Consider the following 13,116-nt stretch of genomic DNA (forward strand, 5'->3'; position numbering starts at 1 on the left):
CCTCCAGACCTCGCAGACTTCCTCCAGAAAGCTGAACCCCCGCTACATCGGTCCCTACACCATCTGCAGCATCATCAACCCCTCTGCAGTCCGTTTGGATCTCCCCGCTGTCCTCAAGGTACACCCGGTCTTCCACGTCTTGCTCATTAAACCCTTCTCCACCAGCCCCCTGTCCCCTCCTGCTCCGACTCCACCTCCCCCACAGGTCCTGTCGGACGGAGAGCCGGTGTGGAGAGTTAACAAGCTGCTGGCGGTCCGCCGACGGGGAAGGGGCTTCCAGTACCTGGTGGATTGGGTGGGTTACAGCCCCGAAGACCAGAGCTGGGTGCCCCCATCCTACCTCGCTGACCCCTCCCTCCTCGAAGACTTCTACCGAGACCACCCGGATGCTCCTGGGCGGTCGTCCGGTGCCTCCCGTAAGGGGGGGGGGTACTGTTGTGACTCCTACTCTGGCCCCACCTCCTCCTGTGCAATCAGCTCAACCACCACCACCCGTGCCCTCTCCTCCAGCTGCACCCAATCCGCCCAAACAACTCTGCACCCATAAAAGGCCCCTCTGCACTCAGGCCAGTGCTTGATCTAACTGGTGTTTTAGCAAAACATTCCGTCGACCCAGCATCTCTCCAGGCTCCCCAGCGACTCCCCAGCGCCTCCCTGTGTCTCCCTGCGTGTCCCAGCGACTCCCAGCCTTCTCCAGCGTCTCCCCCTGCTCCTCTGCAACCTTCCTAGCCCCTCTTCCTCTGCCCTCTTCCCCTTCCTCGGACGGATTTCCCCTGGCCTCTGGACACTTGGACTCCCCCACGGACTCTCGCCCCCGGATCTCGGACTTGGTTCGTCTGCCGCATCACGCACATGTACAACACCCCCTCCACTGATATTTCATTCACGCATTCACACCCACACACCCTCAATTCACACTTCATTTACATCCAACATCTGCATCCAAGACATTCCCCCACGCCCCCTATAGTTTGTCTCGGCCTCCCTCCTCATTTAGTTTCTTCCCTCCTGTCCTTTTTTTGTTTCATTAAAATCGTCTGAGTTACTTTTAATTCCCGTGTCTGTCTGCCTTTCGGGGTCCCCTTGAGCTTAACAGTTGTGGCAGGACGAGGAACGACTCAGACTGAGCAGATGGTTTAAACGTCTTTATTCCGCATCCACCAGACAATACTAAATGGCGCTTCGAACAGTGCATCTAATGAAGGGCTAACCACGCCCATCACCCCATGCATCACCTGGGTGTGAGATACACCCCTATGTGTCCGCCACAACGTAACTCAGTTTAACGCCTGCTTTGCCGTACCTTGAAGTATCCACTGATAACTAACACATCACCAGCACATGGTGAATATTTAAATGGGGGATTGGTGACAAATGGACCACCCCAACGTTTCCCTAAAATGGTGTTGTTGATTCAGTTCATTCACACACAAAAAAAACTGTTTAAGTTGCTTTACGACCACTTTAATGAGCTTTGAGGACAAAATCAACTCAATAATCGGTCATTTTTTGGGGTTTTGGGTTTTTTGGCATACAATCTCATAACATTTAAAAAATAAATGACAATAAAAAGGTGTGTGTGTGTGTGTGTGTGTGTGTGTGTGTGTGTGTGTGTGTGTGTGGTGTGTGTGTGCGCCAGTACTTAATTCCCCTCAGACTGAAACTTCTGCTCATTCTGCCCACATTTATAACCACATGTCAACAATCTTTGTGGTTTTTTGTTGCAGAGTGATTATTCAGAGTCACAACTCACACATTAGGTCCACAGCAAAGACGCATCCATTTTGTCATCCTGGGTGAAATACCTCTTGAATGATTTTCTTATTTCTTTCTATTTCTAAATTTCACAAAGTCTTTTCAGCCTCTGACACCAGAGTAAATGCACTCTGGGGGTAACTCCCCCTTTGCTTCATGCCTTTTCTTTCTTGAGGGGAAATTCAGCGTTACATAGCTCTCTTCTCTCAACTCGCCATCCTGAAAATAATCAACACACATTAAATCTCCAATGATGACGTGTAAATCTGAGGCGGTGTCCAAAACCAACCCCTATACCCTCGATAGTGAGGAACTCAATGTATCCACTGTGACACAGCACCAGTGCGTGTTTGATATTTGTTGATTTGTAGGGAGAAAATAAAATTACTCCAGCACTGATGTCGATGTGGTACATAGACATTAAGTGTCTGCAAACTTTGGCTGCAACAAATATAGTGATGCATTTGGGCATTTATGGTGATATCTAAGCATATCTTAACTGCATCGCCCCCTAGAGTCACCTCCGCCTCCTCCTGAAGACTTCCTTATTTTTGTCAAAAACCAATGAATGAGAGAAAACAGGGGTTTGGTAAAATGTAAAATATGAATAACAATCAATGGTGCACATACAAATTAAGTTTACCTTGATGTTATTTATTTGTATTTCACAATAACGTCCTCAACCAGTTCTATTATCTATTATATTAACACATTTCTATCCAGGAAAGCTCCTTCTCAGCAGCCTGTGAGGTCACAGCTCACAATAACATCAGCCAACATGAAACTTGAACCCTCATTTGTGTCGTTTCGGCTTCAATGTGGAGCACGGCTTCCTGGGCTGGACTGTGAACGTTCTGTTGCCTGTGTGTGTGTGTGTGTGTGAGGGGGGGGCAGTCTGTGAGAGGTTCTTCCACAGTAGTTTGATTACTGATGAATTTCTACATATGAACAGAAAAGAACTAATTCACAGATTCTTCCAAAGTCTGGTGTCCTCAGTGTTTGACCGACGATGAACTGCTGTCTTTGATGTGATTTGTGGGCAATAATTTAGTGTTTAATCTTGTTTGTTGAAGCAAAATTCATTTGTAAGGCAGCCGTTAATAAGCTAAAAATGTTCAATTATTCTTTATATCCACTGGACGTCTGGACATCCACAGACATTGGTCTAGTATTAAAGCACCGTGTGGCTAGCTTTATAAGAATCTTCTATGTGAGCTGATTAGACCACAAAATAATAAGAATTAATAATTAATAATGCAATCCTAGTTTATCATTTGTTTAAATAATTCTGCACATCAGGATGTCACCAGACTTTGATGGACTGCTTATTAGATTGAGCCACATCAAACAGACCTACTGGTTCCAGTTCAGGTTCAAAAACTGCTGCATGTTTAAGCACAATTGCGTAATTGTTGGTGCTACAGTACAGTTTTAATATGTACTGCAGCGTGTATGTCTTCCCCTCGTGTTAGATGAAGTAATTACACACTTGCTTACCACTTCGCTTAAACAGACTTGTATATTATTGTTCTTTGAATTTTAAATCTAAATATTTTTGTGCTGAATGTGTCTATTGTCTTTCTAACCTCCCTCTATTGCACCTCTTCCTCTCTCTACCAGTTGGGTTAAAGGAAACAGGGTCATTTCATGGTTTCTGCCTCACCACACTTGCCTCAAGGAGAGAGTTTGTTCATTCTTAATATTATTCTATATTAAATACATGTAATTATTAGTAAATTAGTTTAAATTAAATTGGTTTGAAATGTAGATGATCTCATTGGATGTGCTAAAACACAAACAAAATCTCTTCTAAACATAATTTTTGGGTTATTACTGTAAATTTCTGGTTGGCGAGTCAGGGAGCTAAAATTCAAATGAATTCCTTCACCATCAAAACTAAATAATCTCAGATTTAAGAAAAAGGGAAATGTCATCACAGTGCTTTTACTTTAAAAACTTAAAAACTCTGCTTCAGTTTTCAGAGGTTGGAAAACGAGCTGATCTCTCCCCCCTGTGCTCTTACTGAGAACCAAGCACACTGTAATGAAACTGTTTCCTTCATCTGATCATTTGAGCAGCACCTTTAACCCGTGAGACGCGACAGGCGCACTAAGTAGAGAATGCTGATTCTATTTTATATCCTCCTCTTTCCTGTCAGATTTGGGGGTAAGTAACCCAGGAAACTACATTTTTTTTTACTAATTAGTTCCAAGAATCTGCTCTTTGCTGTCATTTTGGAGAGATCAAACACATTTTCCTATGTTGGGTGTATTATTTGCCTTTACAGGATGCACAAATAACAACATTGAGAACAAGAAAGTAACTGTTGGAGAGACTGTGAGACTGAAGTGTCCCCGCAAGACGGTAGAAACCCACTTATGGATCAGAGTTATTCCTGGAACCTTACCTGAACGCCTCGGAAAATCACTTGAACATACAAAAGATTCTCACTTCACAACCCAAATGGAATCAGGATCATTTGATTTGGTTATTAAAAACCCACGTGTGGATGATACTGGAGTTTATTTGTGCATGACGGGGCGAAGTGCATTTTTGAAAAGAGTAGACCTAACAGTAGTAGGTGAATATCTGCTGGTTTGGACATAGTTCATCTTGGAACTTCACAGTTAATTTATCAGAATTCATTTGTGCCTAATTTTGTCTCCGAATCCGAAGGTGATGGTGTCCCCACGGCTCATCCCTATGATCCGACCCCTGGAGAACGCTCTGTGCTCCTCCAGTGTCCCGTCCTGTCTGACTCCGAGAACCCAACGTCTCTGGATGACCTCAACAGCCGCGCTGCTGTGGCTCCAGATCTGTTGGGCCATTTTTCAGTTTTCATTGCAGAAACAACGTGGAAGTGGATGAAAACAACTTAAACAGATCCAGAACAGCGTCTTCAGTAACATCTGCTCTTCTGGAGATTTGTGTTGTTCCGTAGGAAAATGTGAGCAGACATGTGGGAACTGCTCAGAGCCCGAAATTGAAGGTAAACGTTTATTTTTACATTCTACTTCTACTCCTGTATTTCAAATTGGCAATAAATATGCTAATTATTTTAATTTTATGATTTCAGTGAAAATTAAAGATGGCCATATAATCTCCACAGTTTTATACACACTCGGTGCTGCTGTGTCCGGTGGTCTCATCGTCCTTTTTATTTATCTGAGGACTGAGCAGAAGAATAACCTTTGTCGGCTGTTGCACTGGTAAGAAACACGTCTCTTAAATGTCTTAAAGTTACTTGAGAAGCATTTTGGGCAAATTTACTTCACTTGTGTACTTTTCTTTCACCAAACAGCTCGTTTTACTCAGCTGTTTTTATTTCTCTTATTTTAAAACAGCTGCCATACTCAGTTGCACAACAGGCACGAGTGACGAGGACACTCAGCCGGTGAGGATCAGAACAATCAAAAGCGTTCTAGACGTGTAAATACTGATTTTTGATTAACATGAGATTTTTCCCTGTGTCTGCTCAGACAGAAGAGGAGATGTGTTTCTGCTGCAGTCTTCACCAGGAGCAAAGCTCAACCAGACAGAGGTCGTCTCAAAGACAAACAGTCTACTCTGAAGTGAGGACCCCCGTTAGAGGAAATTAATGCAAATGTAGGAAACACATTGTTTATTAAGACAATTCAAATAAAATTACACACAGATACAAATATGGCGACGTTATCGCTCAGCTTTTCAGAGTTTTAAGAGCTGCTTTGTATCCATAGAAGGACCGATTTAAAATTTAAAATTGGTCTGGTCAGGTTTGATCAGTTCTGCTCCTCTCAACCTGAAATTGTTTCTTAATATTGTTCATTGTATTATTGTAATTATTGTAAAAACATTTTTTTTTAGCAGTTTTGGTGTTTTAATTTCTATGGTGTCTTTTTTGTAAGTTAACTGTTTCTGAAACTTGCTCAAAATAATGCTGGTGTGTCACAGCAAAAGCATTTATGTTATTATGAACCAGAATTAACTAAAAGTGTGCTTTAGTGTGTTTAATAAAAGGCTAAAAACGTACCTTTTATGTTTTGTTACAGATTTTTCCCAATAATTTAAGTTTATTTGTAAGGCAGCGTTAATAAGTTACTATGTATATAAGTAAAACAGACATTTGGTTGAAAATGAACAGATGCATCCGATAAACACGGAAATTGAAACATATGAACTGTCTAAACCACATAATTGTCTGTCAAACCATTGGCCTAGAATATAAATTAAGCGAAAAATGTTCAACTATTCTTTATATCCACTGGAGGTCTGGACATCCGCAGACATTGGTCTGGTATTAAAGCACCGTGTGGCTAGCTTTATAAGAATCTTTTATGTGAGCTGATTAGAACAAATAATAATAAGAATTAATAATTGATAATGCAATCATAGTTTATCATTTGTTTAAATAATTCTGCACATCAGGATGTCACCAGACTTTGATGGACTGCCTATTAGACTGAGCCACATCAAACTGACCTACTGGTTCCAGTTCAGGTTCAAAAACTGCTGCATGTTTAAGCACAAATGCGTAATTGTTGGTGCTACAGTACAATTTTAATATGTACTGCAGCATGTATGTCTCCCCCTAGTGGTAGATGAAGTCATTACACGTTTGCTTCCACTTCGCTTAAACAGACTTGTATATTATTGTTCTTTGAATTTTAAATCTAAATATTTTTGTGCTCAACGTGTCTATTGTCTTTCTAACCTCCCTCTATTGCACCTCTCCCTCTCTCTACACAGTTGGGTTAAAGGAAACAGGGTCATTTCATGGTTTCTGTCTCACCACACTTGCCTCAAGGAGAGAGTTTGTTCATTCTTAATATTATTCTATATTAAATACATGTAATTATTAGTAAATTAGTTTAAATTAAATTGGTTTGAAGTGTAGGTGATCTCATTGGATGTGCTAAAACACAAACCAAAATCTCTTCTAAACATAATTTTTGGGTTACTGCTGTAAATTTCTGGTTGGCGAGTCAGGGAGCTAAAAATTTAAATGAATTCCTTCACCATCAAAACTAAATACTCTCAGATTTAAGAAAAGGGGAAATGTCATCACAGTGCTTTTACTAGTTAAAAACTCTGCTTCAGTTTTCAGAGGTTGGAAAACGAGCTGATATCACTTCCCCTGTGCTCTTACTGAGAACCAAGCACACTGTAATGAAACTGTTTCCTTCATCTGATCATTTGAGCAGCACCTTTAACCCGTGAGACGCGACAGGCGCACTAAGTAGAGAATGGTGATTCTATTTTATATCCTCCTCTTTCCTGTCAGATTTGGGGGTAAGTAACCCAGGAACTACTTTTTTTTTTACTAATTAGTTCCAAGAATCTGCTCTTTGCTCTGTCATTTTGGAGAGATCAAACACATTTTCCGATGTTGGGTGTATTATTTGCCTTTACAGGATGCACAAATAACAACATTGAGACCAAGAATGTAACTGTTGGAGAGACTGTGAGACTGAAGTGTCCCCGCAAGACGTCAGCACTCCTCTCATGGATCAGAGTTATTCCTGGATTCTTACCTGAACTCCTCGGAAAATCATCTCATCCTACAAAAGATTCTCACTTCACAACCAAAATGGAATCAGGATCATTTGATTTGGTTATTAAAAAACCCACGTGTGGATGATACTGGAGTTTATTTCTGCATGACGGAGAAAAGTGCATTTTTGAAAAGAGTAGACCTAACAGTAGTAGGTGAATATCTGCTGGTTTGGACATAGTTCATCTTGGAACATCACAGTTCATTTATCAGAATTCATTTGTGCCTAATTTTGTCTCCGAATCCGAAGGTGATGGTGTCCCCACGGCTCATCCCTATGATCCGACCCCTGGAGAACGCTCTGTGCTCCTCCAGTGTCCCGTCCTCTCTGACTCCGAGAACCCAACGTCTCTGGATGACCTCAACAGCCGCTGCTGTGGCTCCAGATCTGTTGGGCCATTTTTCAGTTTTCATTGCAGAAACAACGTGGAAGTGGATGAAAACAACTTAAACAGATCCAGAAACAGCGTCTTCAGTAACATCTGCTCTTCTGGAGATTTGTGTTGTTCCGTAGGAAAATGTGAGCAGACATGGGGGAACTGCTCAGAGCCCGAAATTGAAGGTAAAGGTTGATTTTTGCATTCTACTTCCTGTATTTCAAATTGGCAATAAATATGCTAATTATTTTATTTATTTTATTTCAGTGAAAATTAAAGATGGCCATATAAGCTCCACAGTTTTATACACACTCGGTGCTGCTGTGTCCGTTGGTCTCATCGTCCTTTTTATTTATCTGAGGACTAAGCAGAAGAATAACCTTTGTGGCTGTTGCACTGGTAAGAAACACCTCTCTTAAATGTCTTAAAGTTACTTGAGAAGCATTTTGGGCAAATTTACTTCACTTGTGTACTTTTCTTTCACCAAACAGCTCGTTTTACTCTGCAAAGAACTGCTGTAAAAGTCAGTGTTGATCACTGCAATCAACAGGTAAAGACATGATAAACAGCCATACTTAATGTTAATAATAATGATTGTCCATGTTTTCTCCCAGACCAGTGAGGAGCAGGATTTGGTTTACGCCATTCCAAACATTGCTCGAAGAAAATCAGTGAGAAATGATGATACAGAGAAGGAAGAAAGAAGCATCTACTCTGATGTCAGGGAATACTCTGGAGGGGCTGATTAAGGCTGACTTCTACATTATACTTCATTTTACCATATTTTTGGTCATTTTCCTTCATTAACAAATGAAATGTGTGCAAAGAGATGCTGTGTTTTACGTATTTAACTCACTGTTAACTAAATGCCATGCCTCTCAGGGGCAGCAGGGGAAAGTTGACTGTACCTAAAGGCAAAACTGTGCTGATGTTATTGTGACGTTGTGGCTGGACGAGGAACGACTCAGACTGAGCAGATGGTTTAAACGTCTTTATTCCGCATCCACCAGACAATACTAAATGGCGCTTCGAACAGTGCATCTAATGAAGGACTAACCACGTCATCATCACCCATGCATCACCTGGGTGTGAGATACACCCCTATGTGTCCGCCACAACATAACTCAGTTTAACGCCTGCTTTGCCGTACCTTGAAGTATCCACTGATAACTAACACATCACCAGCACATGGTGAATATTTAAATGGGGGATTAGTGACAAATGGACCACCCCAACGTTTCCCTAAAATGGTGTTGTTGTTGATTCAGTTCATTCACACACAGAAAAACTGTTTAAGTTGCTTTACGACCACTTTAATGAGCTTTGAGGACAAAATCAACTACAATAATCGGTCATTTTTTGGGGTTTGGGTTTTTTGGCATACCATCTCATAACATTTAAAAAATAAATGACAATAAAATGAGAATTCTATGTGAAAACAGATATAATGAGTTTGGTATATATATATTTTATTTATTTATTTTACAGTAAACCAGTACTTAGTTCCCCTCAGACTGAAACTTAGATTCTCGCATCATTTCCTGATGTGTGCACATTTACCATTCTGCTCATTCTGGCCACATTTATAACCACATGTCAACAATCGTTGCAGTTTTTTGTTGCAGAGTGATTATTCAGAGTCACCACTCACACATTAGGTCCACAGCAAAGACGCATCCATTTTGTCATCCTGGGTGAAATACCTCTTGAATGATTTTCTTATTTCTTTCTATTTCTAAATTTCACATTCAAAGTCTTTTCAGCCTCTGACACCAGAGTAAATGCACTCTGGGGGTAACTCCCCCTTTGCTGCATGCCTTTTCTTTCTTGAGGGGAAATTCAGCGTTACATAGCTCTCTTCTCTCAACTCGCCATCCTGAAAATAATCAACACACGTTAAATCTTCAATGATGACGTGTAAATCTGAGGCGGTGTCCAAAACCAACCCCTATACCCTCTATAGTGAGGAACTCAATGTATCCACTGTGACACAGCACCAGTGCGTGTTTGATATTTGTTAATTTGTAGGGAGAAAATAAAATTACTCCAGCACTGATGTCGATGTGGTACATAGAGATTAGGTGGTTGCGAACTTTGGCTGCAAAAATATAGTGATGCATTTGGGCATTTATGGTGAAAGCTATGCATTACTTGTTTCATTGTTGCAGGATATATCATGACTGACCTCCAACTGTAGCCTTGAGTAACACAGTTTTTATAAAAAGCATATACATTTGACAAAAGTTGAATCATCATCACTCAACCATGTAAACAAAATTTACTTATGGGGTTTTTGCTTATTATTTGCTAAGTTATTTGCTGGGCCTTGGGCCCCCCAGTGGTCACAGAGGTCCTAAGCAGGAGGAGGAGAGGAAGCGAGCATGCACGCAAAGGCATCACTAAAGATGCAAAGTGGAACAGAGGAGTAAGTCCGCAGTGGTTGGTGACACTGTGATTTTCTTTCAGAACCTGTTTATAAGCATGAGTTTGTCTGGAAAGGTAAAATAAAACAGATTTGCTTCCTAGGAACAATTTTAGAGTCGTTCCTTTTTGTTGTCAAATGAACACACATGTATCTCCAGGATTTTAATCACAGACCACCAAGGAAAAACTGCATCTTTGCCTAGTTAACGCTCCCTACCCTTTCATCCAATATATGCTGCCACAAGTCGTCATTCGCTAAGGAATTTCCTTCTGTTTCCTACAAAGATGAAACCCAATTTTATATAAAACAGACCTGTCTTCTGTTTCACCATCCGCTCCATCTCTACCATCACTCACCTCACTCACTCTCTGTCTGGAGGACATAAAGGCATGAATGAGCCAGAACTTTCTCCTGAATAACTTGTTCATGCCTTCATCTCTTCCAGGCTGGACTAATGCGACTCACTCCTGATAGGAACCAAAAATCTCCTGAAACTTGAGTCTATTCAGAACAGAGCTGCAAGACTCCACCAGTGCATCCACGCTAACGCTCCCGACCTCAAAGAGCTGCTCATTCTGCACAACACAACACAACACGCTCCCTCGGTTCAAAATCCTCACCCTGAGGGACCGGGGCCCTTTGAGGTCCCCACAGACACATTTATTAAAAACAACTTTTAAAGACTTTTTTTCCCCCATACATATGTGACTGCTTTCATGCATTTATGTTTTATGATGGATTGTTTGGCACTTTTTGATTTTTATTTATTTCTTTTATTATTTATGTATTTATCTATTATTATTAGTACTACTACTACTACTAATAATAATAATAATAATAATGTTATTGTTATTATTAACTCCATGACATACTTTGATAAAGAGTCAGCCTGGTTAATATATAGGGTATGATTCATTTCACATTATCCACACATATATTTACCTCCAGATGATCCTCAGCTGAGCTGTGGGGGTCACCAGTAGTGAGGACTACTGGAAAGCATCAGTGCTAAAAAAGCTTTATTCAAAAAATCAAATAAATGTTGATTTTGAATGACAATTCAGTGAAAGCGATGGACCTACGCTTACTGCAGATGATTAAAGCAGCCAGCAGCAGCACGCAGCAGACGGACAGTATTCCGATCACAACAACGAATTGGACCCGTGCATCTGCTGGAAATGGAAACCATCACTCATTTCACGTGTGTTTTCTATAAAATCATTATAAGGAACCAAGAATAAGAACTGAAACAACAGCGAATGTAACCTAACAGTTCCATACACGCACTTTGTGCTACCTAGCGTATAAAAGTGCCATATAAATAAGATTGATATTGATATTGATATTTATACGTATATAGTTGTGCCACAAATGATAATAGCACAGTTTGTTCAGTCAATTCAAAAAATGTTTCCAACTTTAACCCAATACCAGCAAATCCAGCATCATTCCTGCCACCCAACCCATATTACTCCTTTACATGTTAAATAAAACTGATGAAGATGGGAGATCTTTTTTGTTGTTGTTTTTTTAGGTCTGCAGCACTAATTACCTCGAATAAACTGAAAACACGTTCACAATAGCGCAGTAGAGCTTTGAGATGCTTCGGATGTTTTTACCAAGTAAATGATTGCATAATCACCACACTCCTGCTTATCTGAGAACTGCCTTGCAAAAGTCCAAAGAGAACAAAAACGACAACACTGCAAATTATCCAGCCAACCTCATCAAAACTATACAAGAAAAATTGGTTAATTGTCAGTAAATATATTAATACAGGTAATATTAAATATGTTTCCTTTACTTGGCAGCTGCGTGGTTCCTCCCCACCAAAAAGGATCTGCCCACATGTCCACTGCGCAGTAGTATGTTCCTTTATCAGAGACGTTGACCGTTTTGGACAAAGTATAGAAACAGCTTCTTTCCTCCCCTTCACAGCTGCTGTGGCTGGGTGTGTAAATGATACTGGGGTGGGATTCTCCTGACCCCAGTCTGATCCAGTACACATTGTCTTCAGCTGGACACGTGTGCCGTTTTTTTTTCCTTCTTGGAGTGGAGCGAGCACTGGAGAGTCACCGACCCACCCGGGTGGACTGATTTGCTTTGTTTCACCCGTAGCGAGTTTTGACCTTTGTGGTCTGGGTGAAGTGGATGGAAAAGAGAAAGCATGTTATTCTCAACTCTTTCACCAGAAAAAGGACTCAGGTGTGGTCTTACGTTACCGTTCACAATCAAAACTGTTCCGTTGGTAAATGACATTTCGTACGCTCTTCCTGCTTGACACAAGTATGTCGCTTCATCTTCTTTGGAAGCGTTTCTGATCTTAAAAAGATGCAGAGAATTCTCTGTGGTTGCTGTAAATCTTGATGTGTTAAACTGTCCTTGGAGCGACACTTTGCCGTAGCCGCTTGCAAATGTCTGAGCTAAGTAACCGAACTTTATTTTGTGTAAGAAAAACCCAGTTACATCAGCAGAGGCTGGACATGTCAAGGTGACATTATCGCCCTGGTTAACCACACGCACAGGGATCTTGTGAGGAACGTCTTCATTTTGAGCTGGAGGCAATGAAAACAACAGAAGAAACAAAGCAAATTAGTATCTACCTGTTTCGATCTTTTAACTGGAATTATATTGGTTGCAGTCATTTCAACATAAAAAAGGGCACTTACATAACCTACTGAGGAGAATCAGAGCAGCCAGACCTCCAATCATGTGATGCAGCATCTTTCTCTTGCACAATTGGTGTGGTAGCTCACTAACAGTCCTCTCAATATGGGAACGCTTACAGTGTAACTATTCTGATTGGCTGAAAAGCAGGAAATGTGTTTTTTGTAAATATGCCCATCACATTTTCAGACTACAGACTCTTTAATTCGTCTTTGCTGATGCGGTTGAGGGTAAACTCTAATGCACGAGCATTCAATATAAAATCAATATAAAATCTGAGCATGAGAAGCATTTTATGTGATCTTTGTTATTATGGTTTAGTGCTTGTTGCTACTTTTAAAATTCATAACCCAACATGC

The 13,116-nt window shown here is 40.8% G+C and overlaps 1 protein-coding gene and 2 long non-coding RNA genes across 4 annotated transcripts; 2 read left to right on the forward strand and 1 right to left on the reverse strand.

Annotated features, from left to right (window-relative positions):
- Positions 1-1,641: 1,641 nt before the first annotated feature.
- On the forward strand, positions 1,642-4,983 carry LOC130520039 (uncharacterized). Its single transcript, XR_008948609.1, has 4 exons — positions 1,642-3,921; positions 4,043-4,336; positions 4,432-4,744; positions 4,832-4,983. It is a non-coding gene; the product is annotated as an uncharacterized LOC130520039 (long non-coding RNA).
- Positions 4,984-6,604: 1,621 nt separating this feature from the next.
- On the forward strand, positions 6,605-8,495 carry LOC130520037 (uncharacterized). 2 transcript variants are annotated; one of them, XM_057023595.1, is made up of 6 exons: positions 6,605-7,026; positions 7,149-7,442; positions 7,529-7,850; positions 7,933-8,064; positions 8,157-8,215; positions 8,280-8,495. In XM_057023595.1, exons 2-6 carry the CDS (start codon positions 7,395-7,397, stop codon positions 8,412-8,414), a joined length of 696 nt encoding a protein of 231 aa, XP_056879575.1. In that variant the 5' UTR covers positions 6,605-7,026; positions 7,149-7,394; the 3' UTR covers positions 8,415-8,495. The 2 variants fall into 2 exon arrangements, with proteins under 2 accessions (XP_056879575.1, XP_056879576.1); XM_057023596.1 differs by having other exon boundaries at positions 6,607-7,026; positions 7,149-7,443; positions 7,539-7,850.
- A 467-nt stretch (positions 8,496-8,962) lies between these two features.
- LOC130520040 (uncharacterized) lies at positions 8,963-11,086 on the reverse strand. Its single transcript, XR_008948610.1, has 2 exons — positions 11,033-11,086; positions 8,963-9,541 (listed from the first exon to the last, which is right to left on the reverse strand). It is a non-coding gene; the product is annotated as an uncharacterized LOC130520040 (long non-coding RNA).
- Positions 11,087-13,116: the final 2,030 nt, after the last annotated feature.

Source organism: Takifugu flavidus, unplaced genomic scaffold (genome assembly GCF_003711565.1).
Source record: "Takifugu flavidus isolate HTHZ2018 unplaced genomic scaffold, ASM371156v2 ctg269, whole genome shotgun sequence".
Classification (NCBI taxonomy): domain Eukaryota; kingdom Metazoa; phylum Chordata; class Actinopteri; order Tetraodontiformes; family Tetraodontidae; genus Takifugu; species Takifugu flavidus.